At 40.5% G+C, this 19,581-nt stretch overlaps 1 protein-coding gene across 1 annotated transcript in view; it reads left to right on the forward strand.

Moving 5' to 3' along the window:
• Positions 1-19,581, forward strand: part of rims2a (regulating synaptic membrane exocytosis 2a) — a 684,525-nt gene that overhangs the window by 403,881 nt on the left and 261,063 nt on the right. The window contains exons 26-27 of the mRNA XM_055634901.1: positions 3,789-3,863; positions 16,985-17,062. Of these exons, the coding sequence (XP_055490876.1) occupies positions 3,789-3,863; positions 16,985-17,062 (153 nt within the window). The remainder of the gene's footprint in view (positions 1-3,788; positions 3,864-16,984; positions 17,063-19,581) is intronic.

The raw sequence follows: 19,581 nt of genomic DNA on the forward strand, positions 1-19,581 counted from the left end.
ACTGGTGGTCTCTAATCAAGTTGTAGAAACATCTCAAGGATAATAAATGGAAACAGGATGAACGTAAGCTCAATTCTGAGTGTCATAGCAAAGGGTCTGAATACTTATGCAAATATGATATTTCAGTTATTTCTTTTTCATTACTTTGCAAAAAATTCTAAACACCTGTTTTTGCTTCTTCTTTCTGGGGTATTGTGTGTAGATTGATGATAAACAAAAAAATAATTTAATCCATTTTAAATTAAGGCTGTAATGTAACAAAATGTGAAAAAAGTGAAGGGGTCTAAATACTTTCTGAATGCCCTGTATGTCAGGTATAGGCAGCTGAGGAAAAGCAAATTACTTGAGTATATGGAATGTAGGAACGCACTTAAGAAGGAAATCAGGAGAGCAGAAAGTAGACGTGCGAGATCCTTGGCAGGCATGTTGAAAGAGTTCCTAAAAGATTATTAAAAGTAAAAGAAGAAACAGGGAGAGCATAGGTCCCCTTAAGGATCAGTGGGAGCATCTATGTGTGGGAGCACCCAAGATGAATAAGGTCTTAAGTGTCTACCTCTTATCTGTATTGACTCTAGAGAATGTCATGAAAGTTAGGGAATTGACAGAAGTGGATAGTGATGTCCTGAAAACTATTGACATATACCATTTAAGAGGTATTGACAGTTATGAGATTATTTTTCTTCTTCGCTAGAATTTAGAAGATTGAGGGGGGATCTTATAGAAACTTACAAAATTCTTAAGGGGTTGGACAGGCTAGATGCAGGAAGATTGTTCCCGATGTCGGGGAAGTCCAGAACAAAGTTCACAGTTTGAGGATAAGGGGGACGTCTTTTAGGCCCGAGATGAGAAAAACATTTTTCACACAGAGAGTGGTAAATCTGTGGAATTCTCTGCCACAGAAGGTAGTTGAGGCCAGTTCATTGGCTATATTTAAGAGGGAGTTAGATGTGGCCCCTGTGGCTAAAGGGATCAGGGGGTGTGTAGAGAAGGCAGGTACAGGATACTGAGTTGGATGATCAGCCATGATCATATTGAATGGCAGTGCAGGCTTGAAGGGCCGAATGGCCTACTCCTGCACCTATTTTCTATGTTTCTGTCGTATGTCTTTTAGACCTGCAGCTCCGTTTAGGCGAGCCAGGCCAACGTGTCATCGTCCAGGTCCATCAGACCCGTTCACCATTCGGTGGCCGGTGTTTGGGGCAACTGGTGACTTTGTGCTGCATTGTCTGTGTTGGGTCCCCACACTCGCAGGAGGCGCTGTCCACGAGGCCCCACCTCTTCATCACTTCTCCATAGCGTCTGACGCCTGTCCTTAAGCGGTTGAGGGTTGTTTGGGAACAATTTGCTGGGACCCTGGCGGAGAATTTTATTTCTTCCTGTGCCCTGCGTGAAGTACTGCAAGTTTGGAGGGTAGTTAACATTATACCGATAATTAAGAAAAGCTGTAACATTGTTGCTGGGATTGGAAAATTATAGTTATAGGAGAGACTAGATTAACTGAAACAGTTTTCCTCAGAGTGAGGGAAACTGATGGGTGAACTTACAAAGATTTGTAAAATGTTGAGGGGCACAGATACATGGATGGTCACCGTTTATTTTCTAGGATAGAGGAATATCAAACAATAGGGCATAGGTTTAAGGTGAGAGTGAAATAATTAAAGGGGGGAGGTGGGTATGTGAAATGAGCTGCCAGGACTAATGAAGACTGATACAAGTACAACATTGAAAATACATTTGGATGGATTCATGAATAAGAAAGGTTTAGAGGGATCCATTCCCCAAATGGGATTAGTTTAAAAACAAAGCTTGGTTGGCTTGATGAATTGGGCCAAAGGTCTTGTTTCTGTGCAAGTAAACTCCTTGAGATGTGAAACCCCCATGGTAGTTTAAAAGATGCACTGCAGCTGAGTTTAATTTTGCCCTTTGAGATTTTAAGTTAATTACACTTGCATCCCTAACCATGTTATCTTTCAAAATAGGTCAACACACTTTGTCACATGTTCATAAAAACTCTTTTTTTCCAAGTCTTCCTCCCGAGGCATTTGAATGATGATCCACAGGCACTTTTTGCTCACCAGTGTGTGCAGCTTTGTCAATTAAAGCAGGGAGAACAGGATTAGATATTGTGTGACACCCAAGTGGTTAAACAGTTGATCCTAATTTGAGGAAGAACATTCTTGCTGTTGAGGGAGTGCAGCGCAGGTTTACAAAGTTAATTCCCGGTATGGCAGGACTGTCATATGATGAAAGAATGGAGCGCCTCTGCTTGTATTCACTGGAATTTAGAAGGATGAGAGGGGTCTTATAGAAATATAAAATTATTAAGGGAATGGACACGTTAGAGGAAGGAAACAAGTTCCCAATGTTGGGGGAGTCCAGAACCAGGGGCACAGTTTAAGAATAAGGGGTAGGCCATTTAGAACTGAGACGAGGAAAAACTTTTTCACACAGAGAGTTGTGAATTCGGGGAAGTCTCTGCCTCAGAAGGCAGTGGAGGCCGATTCACTGGATGCATTCAAAAGAGAGTTAGATAGTTCTTAGGGCGAGCGGAATCAAGGGATATGGGGAGAAGACAGGAACGGGGTACTGATTGGGGATGATCAGCCATGATCACTTTGAATGACGGTGCTGGCTCGATGGGCCGAATGGCCTACTCCTGCACCTATTGTCTATATATCTTTGTATCTATTTATCAATATCTACACTTTGTGCTAACTTACAAATGCGTGCTAAGGACCTAAGGATGACAAATGCCCAAGGAACCATGATCCTTTTTGCCATTTTCAGGATGGAAAAATAAAAGATACTATTGCAAGGTTTGAACTGTTCACTGCTTAACATTCTCTTGGTTAAGCATATGATGGAATACATTGCTGAAAGGGGGATAATGATTCAAACAATGGGATGCAGTGCACAATTCAATGTATATGACTGCAACCTCCTTGTAAGTGGGTTGTTAACGATTGTCGAGAAAATGACTGTTGACAATTACTTTTTTATTTGAAAGGAAGTTCTAATGTTTAGTTACTTGGAAGAACTGTTCAAGCGACATTGTATCTGCGGAAGATGCCTGCTGTGCTGAAGTGAAACAGCAGCCTCTTAACATTAATCCACGTGCAAATGTCACATTAAGCAATAGAGCAATTACTCTTTCTGGGTAACAAAGCTTGAGCATCAAGCAAGGTTAATTACAGGGGGAAAAAAATCTAAGTAAAATCCCATTCATCATTAGAACTGTTAATCTTATGAGCTAATTAAAAAAAAAAGTCTTCTCCCCTTTGAGTAGCTCTGTGCCATGCAGATCCCAATCAGATCAAGTAAGACTGATGCTTGCTGGTTACCTCACCGGTTAATTTGTGACCTGCTGGCAGGAGGTTGTTGAGTTGATCTCCATCCCAGATTTTCCTGCTGTTCTGATGGGATAGTTATCTCTGTTCTACTACAGACATGCTGACATGGATTCAACGCAAACGATGAATGTTTCATGAAATGGACCAAACAGTAATGGGGAATTTGAACATCGTGATGGATAGAAAAGAATCTCCTGAAGCAGTGTGTTTGAGATGTAAATGTTCCTTCATTCTACACAAATTAGGTACCACTTGAATCAAAAATAGTGTTCTAATTAATTCAATTAATTAACTTAATGGGACGCAGAAAAAAAGTTAATCTTTCTTTCTCAGGCAGCGCATAAAAGATTAAAAAAAAAAAGTCAATTATGCTTCTTAAGTAGCTCTGTACTTGTGGTGTGCTAACAGTGTATTTTGTTTTATCTGTTGACTAAGCAGCCAGGTTTCTGTAACAAACAGAAGAACGGCTTGCCCAAGAATAGAAATCCAGCAGCCTTCCACTGACACCGACAGGTACAATAGGTTTACAGTAGCTAGCTTCATGCCAACTCCTTGAAGTAGTTAGATGGTTTGAGACTCTGTTTCAGTTGTTACATGCTGGATAGCTTGTGTTTGCAGGATATTAGAATAATAAAACAAAACAAAATAAATAACTGCAAATACCTTTAACTAATTCACCATGCAATGGGTAAGTCATGTTGAACATTTTAGTCATTTAAATTGTTATACCTTTTATACAGAAAACAAACGTGTGTTACATAGCAATCATTGAAAATACAAACTGAACCAAAGATATTTGAAGAGGTGACAAATAGTTTGCTGAAGCATAGCAAACAAAAAGATGCAGGAAGATTGTTCCCGATGTTGGGGAAGTCCAGAACAAGGGGTCACAGTTTAAGGATAAGGGGGAAATCTTTTAGGACCGAGATGAGAAAAACATTTTTCACACAGTGGGTGAATCTCTGGAATTCTCTGCCACAGAAAGGTAGTTGAGGCCAGTTCATTGGCTATATTTAAGGGGGAATTAGATGTGGCCCTTGTGGCTAAAGGGATCAGGGGGTATGGAGAGAAGGTAGGGATGGGATACTGAGTTAGATGGTCAGCCATGATCATATTGAATGGCGGTGCAGGCTCGAAGGGCTGAATGGCCTACTCCTGCACCTATTTTCTATGTTTCTAAAAGCAGGAGAAAGCTGTACAAACTGCTCATTCTTCTGATACTCTCAGAACCAAGGCCAATCCAATAAATCATTGACTTCTTTGCTCATTGACATATTCCCCATATCCTTTGTTCACTTATTTAGACTATATTTAGAGTATACATAACAACTGAACAATCACAGACCCCTGGATTGGTAACTTCTATATAACGATTTACAACTCATTAAGTGTAAAATCTCTTATGTCTTCTACATCCTGAAGCTCATGTTCTAATTAGAGTAAATAGCCTCTGAGCATCAACCTCGTGAGAACATTGCAATGAGATCACATCCTGCTTTTCAAAACTCCACAAATCTAAGCTGTTCCAGCTCAATACCTAATATAATAGACCCAAGGAAACAACTTAGTACATCTGGGGCATGTATATCATCCTTCATGTGGAGACCAGAACTGCACAATACTTTCCAGATAAAACAGTGCACAATTGTAGCAATGCTTTTTTATACAGGAATCCCTGTGCAATAAAAGCCACCTTTTTGCTTGCCTTGCAGGTTGCTTGCTGCACCAAATTTCCCTCATTATACCCAACCTATAGTCTAGAAATTGGAGTAATTAGCATCCATTTTTCATGAGTAAATCTGGCATAAATACAATTTAATGTGAGGTAGATGACCCTAGCATCCATTCCAAGTAAAATTACATGTTGGGAAATTGACTAATTGGTCCATTGGTATACCAATTAGTCTCATGCACAATTCAATTTAGTGCCTTTTAACATTTTCTAAATATTATTTGTCAATCTAACAAGATAGTTTCTCCCCTACTGAAGTGAAGTAGAATATTTGGGTGTAACGTATGCCTTTTATTAAAGATTCATGGTACAACAAGGAATTCATCATGTATTTTGTTACATTTATGTCTATTGAAAAAGAAACTCCCTTGACCTGACCGAGTAATTTCAGAACTGACTGAAGATAGTTCAAAACACCTTAAAGGTACACAAAATTGCTGGAGAAACTCAGCGGGTGCAGCAGCATCTATGGAACGAAGGAAATAGGTGACGTTTCGGGCCGAAACCCTTCTTCAGACTGATAGGAGGTAAGGGGGGGAGAAGGAAGGAAAGGGGGAGGAGGAGGAGCCCGAGGGCGGGCGGATGGGAGGGTGGGAGGAGACAGCTAGAGGGTTAAGGAAGGGGAGGAGACAGCAAGGGCTAGCAAAATTGGGAGAAGATAGTTCAAAACACCTTTCTAGTTTATGGAGTACATTAAGAATAACAGGGAATCATGTTTCCAAAAGATAACTGCTAAAATACCATTCAGTGGTTGCTTCAATGAACAGAACAGGCAGCATAATATTAGCAATCTTTCTAGCTGAGCCATGGCAGGGTCTGCAGCAATAATAGCAACTGTCACTTATCCCTGCACAATGATGGATGTGATTTACCATAATGAATGACAAATTTCAACAGAATTGTTGACATCAGAAGCAAATCAATTAATACAAACATCAAGTATTGCAACACAATCTGCACATCATTCTAAAGGGGAAATGTGAAGAGTTAGAAGTTGTCCATGTTGGTACCAAAATCAAAGGTGGAAGGAAGGATAAGGTCCTTCAATCACATTTTAGGGAGCAAGGTAAAAGGCTAAACAAGTAGATGCACATTGGTAGTAATGTTAGGATTATTCCCAGGGTCATGTGATAACAAGTTCAGAAAAAATAAGATAGATCAAAGAAATGGGTAGCTGGAAGGATGTTGAAGGAGAGAAAGATTTGAACTTCTGAAAGATTTCGACTTTAGTTTTATAAGGCAGACGGGATCTGTCCAAATTACACCTCAATGTGACAAAGATCAATATCTCCCCATGAATTTGTGCAAGTGGCTTTGGGAAAAGTTCAACGTAGATCAGTTGGAGGATGGGCATGTGAGAGGAGAGTCAAGTAGGGAGAAAAAAAACAAAGCTGACAGTGGAATGGAACAGACAATTTGGTAAGAAATGGGCAAGCAGAAAATTGGATGAGAGTACAGAACATTTTTAAAAGGCCAAATTTAAAGGCACTGTATCTGAATGTGCAAGCTTCTGAAACTAAGTGGATGAATTAATGGCGCAAATAGATGTAAATGGACGCAACAGAAACCTGACTATATCGTAACTAAAAATGAAAATGAAATCTTCCAAGCAATTCAATATTTGGGAAATACAGGCCAAAAGGAGAATGAAGTCAAAAGAGTGAGCAGATGTTGGAAACTTAAGCAAAAAAAAATCAGTGCTGAAGAAACTCAGTGGGGAAATGGACAGACTTCCCATCAGACTGAAGCAGAGTCCTGACCTGAAATGTTGTCCGTTCAGTTCCCTCCACAGGTTGCGCAGTTAATCAGGATTGAGTTCAAGATCAGGTTCAAGTTCAAGAGAGTTTATTGTCATGTGTCCCAGATAGAACAATGAAATTCTTGCTTTGCTTCAGCACAACAGAATATTGTAGGCATAAATAAATACAGAACAGATCAGTGTGTCCATTTACCACTGAACATTATATATATGTATACATATAAGCATATAAAGTGCAATAGTCTATTAAAGTTCAGATTTTTGTTTGAGTTGAGTTTAATACTCAGATGGCTGTGGAGAAGAAGCTGTGCAAGAACCTGGATGTACCAGATTTCAGGCTCCACCTGAAAGCAGCGGAGAGATGAGTGTGCGGCCAGGATGGTGTGGGTCCTTGATGATGATGCCAGCCTTTTTGAGGCAGCGACTGTGGTAGATCCCCTCGATGGTAGGGAAGTTAGAGCCGATGATGGAGCCAGTGTTTACAACGTTTTGCAGTCTTTTTCGCTCCTGGGCGCAGATGTTGCTGAACCAAGCCACGATGCAACCGATCAGCATGCTCTCTACTGTGCATCTGTAGAAGTTCTAGAGAGTCCTCCTCGGCATACCTACTCTCCGTAATCTTCTCAGGAAATAGAGGCGCTGATGTGCTTTCTTTATAATTGCATCAGTTTTCTGGGACCAGGAGAGATCTTTGGAAATATGCATGTCCAGGAATTTGAAGCTCTTGACCCTTCCCACCATTGATATAAATGGGGCTGTGAGTCCCCATCCCACCCCTTCCAAAGTCCACAATCAGTTCCTTGGTTTTGCTGGTGTTGAGAGCCAGGTTATTGGGCTGGCACCATTTGGTCAGTCAGTTGATCTCACTTCTATACTCTGACTCGTCTCCATCAGTGATACGTCCCACAACAGTGGTGTCATCGGCGAACTTGATGATGGAGTTTGCACTATGACCGGCTACGCAGTCATGAGTATAGAGGGGGCTGAGCACACAGCCTTGAGGTGCTGCCGTGCTGATTGTTATCGAGGCTGACACATTTGCACCAATACGACTGACTGGTCTGTGAATGTGGTCTGTAAATAAACAGGATCATGCTTCAACAAATCATTGGGAAAATATTTAAATTTGTTTTGGAGGCAGGAAGGGGCAGAACATATTACATAGCTGCAGAGAAAATGGTTTAGGCCATTCAGCCCTTCGAGCCAGCACCGCCATTCAATGTGATCATGGCTGATCATCCACAATCAGTACCCTGTCCCTGCGTTCTCCCCATATCCCTTGATTCCATAAGCCCCAAGAGCTCTATCTAAATCTCTTTTGAATGCATCCAGTGAGTCGGCCTCCACTGCATTCTGAGGCAGAAAATTCTACAAATTCACAACTCTCTGGGTGAAAAAGATTTTCCTCTCAGTTCTAGATGGCTTGCTCTTTATTCTTAAACTGTGGCCCCTGACTCCCACAACATCGGGAACATGTTTCCTGCAACAGGCGTGTCTAATCCCTTAATAATTTTATATCTTTCTATAAGATACCCTCTCATCCTTCTAAATTCCAGTGCATACAAGCCCAGTCGTTCCATTCTTTCATCATATGACAGTCCCGCCATCCTGGGAATTAACCTTGTGAACCTACACTGCACTCCCTCAATAGCAACAATGTCCTTCCTCAAATATTGTTGGAGGTTGTTTATGTTATTTGGTTGAGAAAAGTTATTTAAAAAATTCCAAGTCTATGCTCTATTCTATCCTGAGATTACTACCTTCAATGTTATTACTTTGTAACCTCTTTCCTAAAACTAAGTGGGCTATGAATCAATCTGAAGAGTAAAACTTGGATACACAGATGATTCAAGGGGATAAAAAAAGAATTCAAGGTGACACAGCCAAACTCACTGAGGGGGAATTTGATGGCAGATGCAGCACAATGTTGAAAAATGTATATTTTTCATTTCAGTAGATAAAACAGAAATGTTGCAAAATAATGTTATGTGTAAAAGATGTGTAAAAGGACCTGCATGTCCTTGCACACGCATCAATGAAAGCTAACACACATGCATCACAGACATTAGGAAGGGCAAAATAATGTATTTATTGCTAGGGGTTTTGAGTAAAAGTATAAAGGTATCTTACCACCATTATGTAAAGTGAATGTGAAATCTCACCTGGGTGTACTTCTAATCTTCATGCCTGAAATGACATAATTGTTATAGAAGGAGTGTAGCTAAGATTCATCAGACTGATTCCTGGGACAATATGCCTGGCACATGAGGAGAGTAGGTGAGGCCTCCATTCTCTAGAGCTTAGAGCTATCAGAGACTACCTAATTGGATTTCTTGAGTTCTCATACAGAGGAGAGCATACAAAATTCTTCTGAGGAGGATGTTTCCATTCAGTAAGGAATCTAGTTGTTCAGTCAAGTGAGTTTATTGTCATGTGTCCCAGATAGGACAATGAAATTCTTGCTTGCTGCAGCACAACAGAATATTGTAAGCATAAATACAGAACAGTTCAGTGGGTCTACATAGCATAGACCATATATATACATATAAATAAACAGATAAAATGCAATAGGTTGTTATAGTTCAGAGTTTGTTTGATGGTGAGTTGAATAGTCTGATGGTTGTGTGAAAGTAGCTGTTCCTGAACCTGGATGTACCAGATTTCAGGCTCCTGTACCTTCTACCTGTTGGTAGCGGAGAGATGGGTGCGTGGCCAGGATGGTGTAGGTCCTTGATGATGCTGGCAACCTTTTTGAGGCAGCGACTGCGATAGATCCCTTCGATGGTGGGGAGGTCGGAGCCGATGATGGACTGGGCAGTGGTCACAACTTTCTGCATTCTTTTCCGCTCCTGGACCTTCAAGTTGCCGAACCAAGCCACGATGCAACCAGTCGGCATGCTCTAGAACTAGGGATCACTGTCTCAAAATAGGGGCTCGCCCATATATGACAACAAAGAAGAGAGACTTATTTAGTCAGAATGTAGTGGATCTTTGGAATTCTGTAACATAGAGGACTGTGGAAACTCATTCATTGATTGCATTCAAAACTGAGATTGATAGATTTCTGGATATTAAGTAATCAAGCAGTATGGGGATAAGGCAGGGAAATGGTGCGAAGTAAAAGATTGGCCGTAATATTTTTGAATGGTGCAACAATAAGCTCAATGCTCTACCCACGCTCCTGTTATTATTTTTATATTAATTACATAGAAACATAGAAAATAGGTGCAGGAGTAGGCCATTCGGCCCTTCGCGCCTGCACAGCCATTCAATATGATCATGGCTGATCATCCAACTCAATATCCTGTACCTTCCTTCTCTCCATAGCCCCTGATCCCTTTAGCCACAAGGGCCACATCTTAAATATAGCCTCAACTGGCCTTCTGTGGCAGAGAATTCCAGAGATCCACCACTCTCTGTGTGAAAAATGTTTTTCTCATCCTGTGACCACTTGTTCTGGACTTCCCCAACATCGGGAACAATCTTCCTGCATCTAGCCTGTCCAACCTCTTAAGAATTTTGTACGTTTCTATAAGATCCCACCTCAATCTTCTAAATTCTAGCAAGTACAAGCCGAGTCTATCCAGTCTTTCTTCATATGAAAGTCCTGCCATCCCAGGAATCAGTCAGGTGAACCTTCTCTGTACTCCCTCTATGGCAAGAATGTCTTTCCTCAGATTAGGAGACCAAAACTGTACGTAATACTCCAGGTGTGGTCTCACCAAGACCCTGTACAACTGCAGCAGAACCTCCCTGCTCCGATACTCAAATCCTTTTACACACAATCTCTTCCTGGCCATTTATATCTACGTTGTTCCCATTAACGATGATGTGGGGGATATTATAATGAATAATTAATCAGGGAATGCAGAGACTGAATAAATATATTGTATCTATCATGATAGATGAACTTAAAAGCCCAAATCCTCTAGAAAATGTGGGGAGAAACTAGAGCAAAGAACAAAGCAATCAATCACTCGGGATAATATACTGACAAAGTAATAGTATCAAAACTGTTAAATCCTGAGGATAGTAAGGTCTACTTCTTGTGGTTGTTTTTGTTATGATTCTCTAAATTTCCACAGATTTGAAAAGGCCCAGCAGTTAGTAAACCACAAATATAATCTATCCAAGAAAAGAGGGAGATAGATGTGGTGTATAAGTTTGGGAAGATTTGGGAATTTGTTACTAAGGAAGATTTTCAGGATACTTGGAAAATCAAAATGTAATCAAACAGAGCTCATGCAATTTTATATGCAGGAATTACGTATGATAAATTTCTTCGAGCATGCAAAATGTAGAGAGGATGAAAACAGACCAGTTTCCAGGAGGCATCTGGTTAGGTACCACAGATAAGTTTACTGTTTAGAGTTACAGCTGATGGAATTGAGTGTAAAGGAAGGCGATGGAATTGAGTGTAAAGTCCCCAGATTACAATAGAGGATCCCGATCCTAACCATAACTGTTCATAATTTGAAAATCAACAAAAACAATGCATGAGAGAGGATCACAGAGGCAGCTGTGATGGAAAACCACCTTGCCCACCAGACTCTGAGAGAGCGAGTGAGTCTGCTCAGCCCTCCCAGCTCTGCTTGGCTCAACCCACCCAATTCTTGTGGCTCATTCCAGGAGAATGGGAAGCAGTGGGGGGGGGGGGGGGGGGGGGGGGGGGGGTGTGGACTGTGCAGGCAAATACCCCATTCCCATCCAACAGAAGATGCATGCAGCTTGGTAATTAGAACAGAATGTTAAATGGAGGGAGTCTACCAAATCCTGATGGGGCTGTGGGACCTGGGTGAAGCACAGAAATGTGGCAGACAGGTTTATAAAATAGCCAAGAAGATAAATGCAATGTGAGGCTTTATTGAAAAGGGGATGGCATACAAAAGAAGGAAAGTCTTGCTCCATCTGCATCGGGCACTGTTGAGGCCAAATCTAGCCTTTTTGGTCACCTTATTTGAATAAAAATAAACTGCATACATACGGGTGGAATTATTTGATACAGACAAGTGTGAAGTAAGGCAGTCTGGAGACTCAAATTGTGGTAGGACAGATAGAGTAAATGACAGGGACATTGGGAACATTGAAGGTAGACAAAATTGCTGGAGAAACTCAGCGGGTGCAGCAGCATCTATGTAGCGAAGGAAATAAAAATAAGGAACGTTTCGGGCCGAAACCCTTCTTCAGACTGAACATTGATTCACAATGTAATGTCTGGGTATATAGTAAGCCCATAACTCCCTGAAAGTGGTGGCACAGATAGATAAGATAATGATGAAGGCATTTATTATGCTTGCATTCATCGGCTGAATCATTGAGTTTAAAAAGTGGGATATCTTGTTGCAACCATATAAAATATTGGTGCGATTGAACATGGAACGACTAATGTGTAGAGTTCTGGTTGGCACGGCACCTGGAGGATGTGGTTGTAATAGAGAGATAGTCATCAGGATGTTACCTGGAATGGTGGGTTGGAGTTATTATTTATTTACACTGAAATGTAGGAAGCGGAGGAGTGACCTTATCAGGCTTTATCGAATTATAAAGCTTTATCGAATAGATCAAGTACTTTTTCCCAGGTAATTAGTGTCTATAACTAGTGCACAAGTTTAATGTGAGAGCTGAGAAATTCAAGGAGATTTGTGGGACAGGGTCTTCATACAGAGAATGATGGCTAACTAGAATGAGTTGTCAGACGGGGTGCTGGAGGCAGATACAATTCCAACATTTGAAAGATATTTGGATCGTTATTTTAGATAGGAAAGGTGTATGTATGGGGCTAATGCCGAAAAATAGAGTAGATAGGCATTATGGCTGGCAGGGACATGGTGGGCCCAATGGGCCTGCTTCTGTTCCCTATGGGCCACAATTGGCATTAGCAGTAGTTCAAGGAAGGTCCAGGAGGTTGATTCACTGACCAACTCTCTTTTCTATCCTGCAGTCAATCCTCTAATTGATGGTATTGCATTTTCCCAAAATCTCTGGGATCTAATTTTGTGTAACATCCTTTTCTGTGGTATTTTATCGGAAGTCTTTTGAAAATTCAATTATACTGCATCAATTTTACACTATACTAATCAGATCTTAAATATCCCTCTTTGATTAGCCAACTGTATTGTCCCTTTCAGAGAACAATGTTGACTCTAATTATCATGTGGGAGCAACAAATGTTCAACTCATAGAAACATAGAAAATAGGTGCAGGAGTAGGCCATTCGGCCATTCGAGCCTGCACCGTCATTCAATATGATCGTGGCTAACTGGACAGCTCCGTTTCTTCCTCCCTCTTTTCTTAAAAACGGAATTGTGTTATATTTACTTCTTTATAATCTGCTGTCATTGTTCTGGAATTGTGCAATACTGTATTTCCAATAATGCGTCTATACAGTATCTGTTTTTGAGCCTTTGAATGCAGACTGTCCTTTTCCAAGGAAATTCATCAGGTTTAAGTTCCCTTAATTTCTTCAGTACTTTCAGTTTAGTGTAGTACTGACCTTGAATTCCTCACTGAGTTTTGCACTTTAGTTCCAGATTACTTCTGGCACAGTCATTGTGTCTTCTGCTACAATGCTGGTTTTAAGCAGTATTTGATTACTGATGCAGCAATTACCTGATTGTTGCCTTCAGCTCGAGGGACATTTTCTCCCAATCCACAGGTATACAACCATGCTTAGCCTCCCTTTCAGTCTTATACTATCCTTCAGTTAACCTTGGGTGGATTTTACATGGAAATTATATCTCACAATGGAATGTGCATTTCTTAAGAATTAAGAAGCATTTCTTCAAATCTTTGTCATTGTCCACTGGCAAATTATTTTTTCTATTTTTTCAATCTTTGCCTGGCCAATATTGTCCCCAATCCCCATTTGGTTAGATATACAATTTTAATTCTCCAGTTTCTAACCAAACTATGCCTGCAGTTTTTGACAAATATATTAAAAAATTCTGTCACATTGTGATCAATTGTCCTTGGAGGATCACTTACTATAACATTACTAATGAATATTGATTTGTTACACAAGACAAGTTCCATGACTGTCTGTCCCTTGTTGATTTCATGAAGTATCACTGCAGGAAACTCTTCTGAATGCATTCTGTACTCCAGTTTACTTTTGACCAGTTTGATTAGTGCAAACTGTATGAAGATTAAAGTCCCCCATAATTGCATCAGAACTGCCAGTGAATAGATGTAAGGAAGGATCCTTACATCTACTAAGGGTCCTTACATCTACTACTTACATCTAAAACATTTACTAGAATGTTGCCTGGGTTTTTTACTAGAATGTTGCCTGGGTTTCAGCAACTAAGTTACAGAGAAGGTTGAACAAGTTAGGGCTTTATTCTCTGGAGCGCAGAAGGTTAAGGGGGGACTTGATAGAGGTTTTTAAAATGATGAGAGGGATAGACAGTGACGTGGAAAAGCTTTTCCCATGAGAGTAGGGAGGGGACATGACATGATATTAAGGAGATTTAGACTCGGTGGTAACGTGTGGATTTCCATAAGGTGATTCACATTTAAAAATAAATTGGATAGTTATATGGATGGGAAGGGAATGGGGGTTAAAAGGGGAGATGACGGACTAGATGGCCTGTTTCCGTCAGTTCACACGTATTGAAGATGAAGATGTCAGTTACACTGAAATTGCAAAGAGTAGTAAAATGAGGGTTAGGATAAAAGATTCTTTGCTTGGGTGACGGGACAAAAGTGGGATATTTCAGTACTTTTGGTGGGAATAAGAGTAACATTCTGAGAGGCTGCAACACTAATTGATGAGGAACCAGGAAGAGTGAATGCAAACTCAATGCTCTTCAGTGGTAATTAATGAAAGATTGTCTTTGTTGCTGTGGCCTGCTACATCATTGGTTAATCTGAAGGTATGGCTACAGGTAAATCCTAATGAGTTGGTGCCCTAATGAGTTGGTGTTCATTCCTACTCTTCCTGTAATATTCACTATCGGTCACTTTAAGTCATCTTAGATCAATAGTGGAACTAAAGAAACCAGTTGGAGGTTGACCAGTGCATACATTATCTATTTGCGAATCATTTTTGCGGGAGGACTTGATGCATGTGCTCATCCCATTTTTGCAAAGTTAAATTAATCTGATATTGATTTTCAATAACTTCTTGCTATGTCTAAATATATAGAGTTTGAATATAGAGCAGCACTGATATCAGCATTGTTTATGTGTAGGGTCCTGGGACAATGTGTAGCCTCTTCCACCCAAACAATTTGTCAAATATACCAATTTCTGCAAAATTGTGTCAATGTCTTGTGTTGCATATTGCTCTGTTTAGTGTCAGAATAGCAGGTCATATCCATTATATAAATTGTGGCACCAGTTGCTCATTTGGAAGTTTGCCACTGCAGATCCCATGTTCAAAAGTGAAGAGAAATGATAAAATATTCTCAGACAGCTTTTGTCAGCATCCACTACAATATGATACCGAAAGATTAGATATTGACAAAATATTAGATTAAGATCATGGTTTTTCAGAATCATCTGATGCATAATAGTATTGTGAGAAGGGAAGTATCCTGGCATCACCATGAAACATGGTCTGCAGTTATTTATGTGGCCAGAAAACCCTTCTGCAATGCTGTCAATGATTTGGATTATCAGTGCCTAATATAGCAGGCGCCATGCCAAACAGGGCAAAACTTTTAAAAGTGTAAGTTCCATTATTTATTGGTTCCATTGTACCATTGTTGCCAGAAGTGCACATGCACATGTGTGGATCCCAAGTGAATGGCTGAATTTGACATGCTGTAACAAAGCTAGATAGGGCTCTTAAAAATAGCGGAGTCAGGGGATATGGGGAGAAGGCAGGAACGGGGTACTGATTAGGGATGATCAGCCATGATCACATTGAATGGCGGTGCTGGCTCAAAGGGCCAAATGGCCTACTCCTGCACCTATTGTCTATTACTGAATAGCCTGTTGACATGTATCTCCAAACTCACACGTATAAAGGTCTAAGGCCCTAAGTGACAGGAGCAGAATTAGGCCATTTGATCCATCAAGTCTATATTTAAGAGGGAGTTAGATGTGGCCCTTGTGGCTAAGGGGATCAGGGGGTATGGAGAGAAGGCAGGTACGGGATACTGAGTTGGATGATCAGCCATGATCATATTGAATGGCGGTGCAGGCCCGAAGGGCCGAATGGCCTACTCCTGCACCTAATTTCTATGTTTCTATGTTTGTTTCTAAGTCTACTCCACCATTCAATCACGGCTGATCTATCTCTCCCTCCTAACCCCATTCTCCTGATTTCTCTCCAAAACCCCTCACCCTGTATAATGGCGAGTCAGCCTAGCTTCTCTGAAAGCTACATTTACCAACTTTAGAGGAGGGGGTTGGTAGGTTTTCTTGGTCTCATTCCTCCCCACCTCCCAAGGGAGAATGTGTATAAAAACAGTCATGAAAATGAGTGGTCAATAACATTTGCATAGGGTGCTTCAGCTTCTTCAACCCCGTCCAAAAAAAACAGCTGAGTTCTAGGAAATCTTGATATCCACATTGCAATATTCCATAAATTAAACTTAAAGTTGTCTTAGCTAAATATATCCATCTGGTATATGTTGGATATATTCCAAGCCTTGGTGTCATTCATAATCAGTTGCCAACCAAAGAGAAATTGTACAAATTAATTAGTATAAAGTTATCTTTCAAATACATATTTAGAATATAACTACTGCTGAATTCCAATTTGTTTAGATGCCATTTGCATCACCAAAATGGATATAAAATAATATCCAAAAATTGCTTATATTATAAGATGTTCAATACTGTAATAAAGCGTTCCATTCTGTTGAATATGTCCATATGAATAGCAGAAATGGCATAGTTGTGAATATGTCAGCACCTTTATTGTTGTGTAGAGGAATTATAATTAAGACTAGTTTCACCAATAAATGATGTAGTGAAACATGGTATTGCCTTCCAGCATATAACAACTGTAGATAAATAACTAAGGAAAAACTGGAAAGTCTTTAAAACCCGCATTTTAGTGAAGTTTGTTTCTCTTTTTTCTTTACCATTTTCCCAAATCTCTTCTAGTTAGATTCCTTTTCCCTTTAATTGAGCCAGTGACATGAATGTTGTGGGTTTTTGTGTTCTTTTCAATTGCTCCTGATCCAATAGGAGTGAAACAGTGGAAGCTGTGCCAGATCATGCATCCCATTCGGAAGCTGAACTGAGTGAGCCAGCTGAGGAAATGAGGTATTGATCCTAGATAGATGATGTTATGTACAATGTGAGGTTTGCTTAGTTGCTTAGTTACCTCTAGATCAGTGGTTCCCAACGTGGGGCGTACGCCCCACAGGGGGGCAATTTGATTTTTAAGGGGGGCAATTGAGCGCGACTGAGGAGGTCTGGGTCCAAATTTTCAATTTTAATTTTTTTGGATTTTCCATCAGGTAAACATATGTAGTTTATGTTTCAGATGTTATTTTGAGTAAATAATTTTTTGGGGGTAAAAAAGGTCTTTATGGTCTTGCTCAAAACTTTAACTGTCTTTTGTTTATTTCATTTTTCTTTTTCATGGATGCCATGTTCTTTTGAACCAAGGTATTGGCGTTTTAAGCTTCTTCAGCTGAAACGGAGTTCACTTTTTAAATGATAAGAATTATATATCACCACATTGGGGGGGGGCATCAGGATTTTAGAGGTGATTAGGTGGGGCATGGCCAAAAAAAGGTTGGGAACCACTGCTCTAGATCCTTCTTATACATGTTAGTGAATCCCTAAAAATGGTAGACACCAGCTCTTTTTTTTTTCTGAGGAAATCAAATAATACTTAAGAATGTGTGAAAGATGTACAAAAATGTGAGATGTAAAAAGATTATGTTTTTGACGTATCTTGTTGATAACAAGGCACCTGACATTTTTATTGGCGATCAGTGCAATACCGATGCTGTTCCTCTTAGTGTATGCAAAGGTTCAATCCCTGCATTATTTTCTCTCCCTTGCTCTTCTTTTCCCTATACCTTGCTTGTCTTTAGAGTATGCCATTCAATTATTTATGTTTTTCTCTTTCCATTTTGCTCCTTAAATGTAAATGGTGGTAAATGGCATGAAGAGAAGAGGTCCCACTCTCCCACACACAATTTGGCCTTTGTCCACCATTTGGCCTTCTTTCTATCTCACTCTGCCTTTAGACACAGAGCAGGGATAATGCCTAATTGGTTGGCTGTAAAATAATGTGGCATTAGGGTGTGAAGTTTAAGACACTGAAGATTTGGTACATAAAGCTCTCAGAGACATTTGAAATGAAGACTTTGAACCTGAGCCATTTGGAAATAGGCACCAATGTATATTCTAACCATATAACAATTACAGCACGGAAACAGGCCATCTCGGCCCTTCTAGTCCGTGCCGAACACTTACTCTCACCTAGTCCCATCTACCTGCACTCAGACCATAGAAACATAGAAAATAGGTGCAGGATTAGGCCATTCGGCCCATCGAGCCTGCACCACCTTTCAATATGATCATGGCTGATCATCCAACTCAGTATCCTGTACCTGCCTTTTCTCCATACCCCCTGATCCCTTTAGCCACAAGGGCCACATCTAACTCCCTCATAAATATAGCCAATGAACTGGCCTCAACTACCTTCTGTGGCAGATAATTCCAGAGATTCACCACTCTCTGTGTGAAAAATGTTTACATAACCCTCTGAAGTCTGAGGAAGGGTCTCAACTAGAAATGTCATCTATCCATGTTCTCCAGAGATACTGCCTAACCTGCTGAGTTACTCCAGCACTTTGCATGAACCATTGTAAATTGGATGGTGACTGCAACTAGGACTGTAGGACATAGAGGTGAACAAGATACATGCAGTTTAGTTTTTATAACAAACAATTTTAAGTATCAAAGCAGCCGAGATTCCAAGTTAGAATGGGAAACCTATGTACCAAAGAAGCTTCTGGTCTGAGTCATCACCTCTCAGCTTTTTTTGACCTTTGGTTTCCAGAAAATATTAAAAAGAAGTACAAGTTGGGGGAATCCAGAACTAGGGGCCATAGTTTAAGAATAAGGAGTAAGCCATTTAGAACGGAAGACGCGGAAATACTTTTTCTCACAGAGAGTGGTGAGCCCGTAGAATTCTCTGCCTCAGAGGGCGGTGGAGGCAGGTTCTATGGATGCTTTCAAGAGAGAGCTAGATAGGGGTCTTAAAAAGAGCGGAGTCAGGGGATGTGGGGAGAAGGCAGGAATGGGGTACTGATTGGGGACTGTAAACGCCTATCTCACCAGGGACTAACTCTACTGAACGTTTTTCCTTCCATTATTTATTATGTAAAAGAATATGCGTGTTATGATTGTGTTTATAGTTTGGTTGTTTGTCTTTTTGCACAAAAGTCCGCGAGCATTCCACTTTCATTTCACTGCACATCTCGTATGTGTATGTGACAAATAAACTTGACGACTTGACTTGGAGATGATCAGCCATGATCACATTGAATGGCGGTGCTGGCTCGAAGGGCCGAATGCCCTACTCCTGCACCTATTGTCTATTGTCTATAATTGTGTTGTAACTAGAATTCATACATTTTTGATGTGTTAAAAGGACTGGAGATCTGGAATATGAGGGCCACGAGTTGTGTGAGGAGAATAATTAGGAAAGGAGTAGACTGAGGTAGATGGGAAATTAAGCAGGGAGGGAAAATTGAGGAGGGAAAGGGGAGGTTTGTGCAATGTGATCATGGCTGATCATCCACAATCAGTACCCCGTTCAT

The sequence above is a fragment of the Leucoraja erinacea genome, chromosome 4 (genome assembly GCF_028641065.1).
Source record: "Leucoraja erinacea ecotype New England chromosome 4, Leri_hhj_1, whole genome shotgun sequence".
Taxonomy (NCBI): domain Eukaryota; kingdom Metazoa; phylum Chordata; class Chondrichthyes; order Rajiformes; family Rajidae; genus Leucoraja; species Leucoraja erinaceus.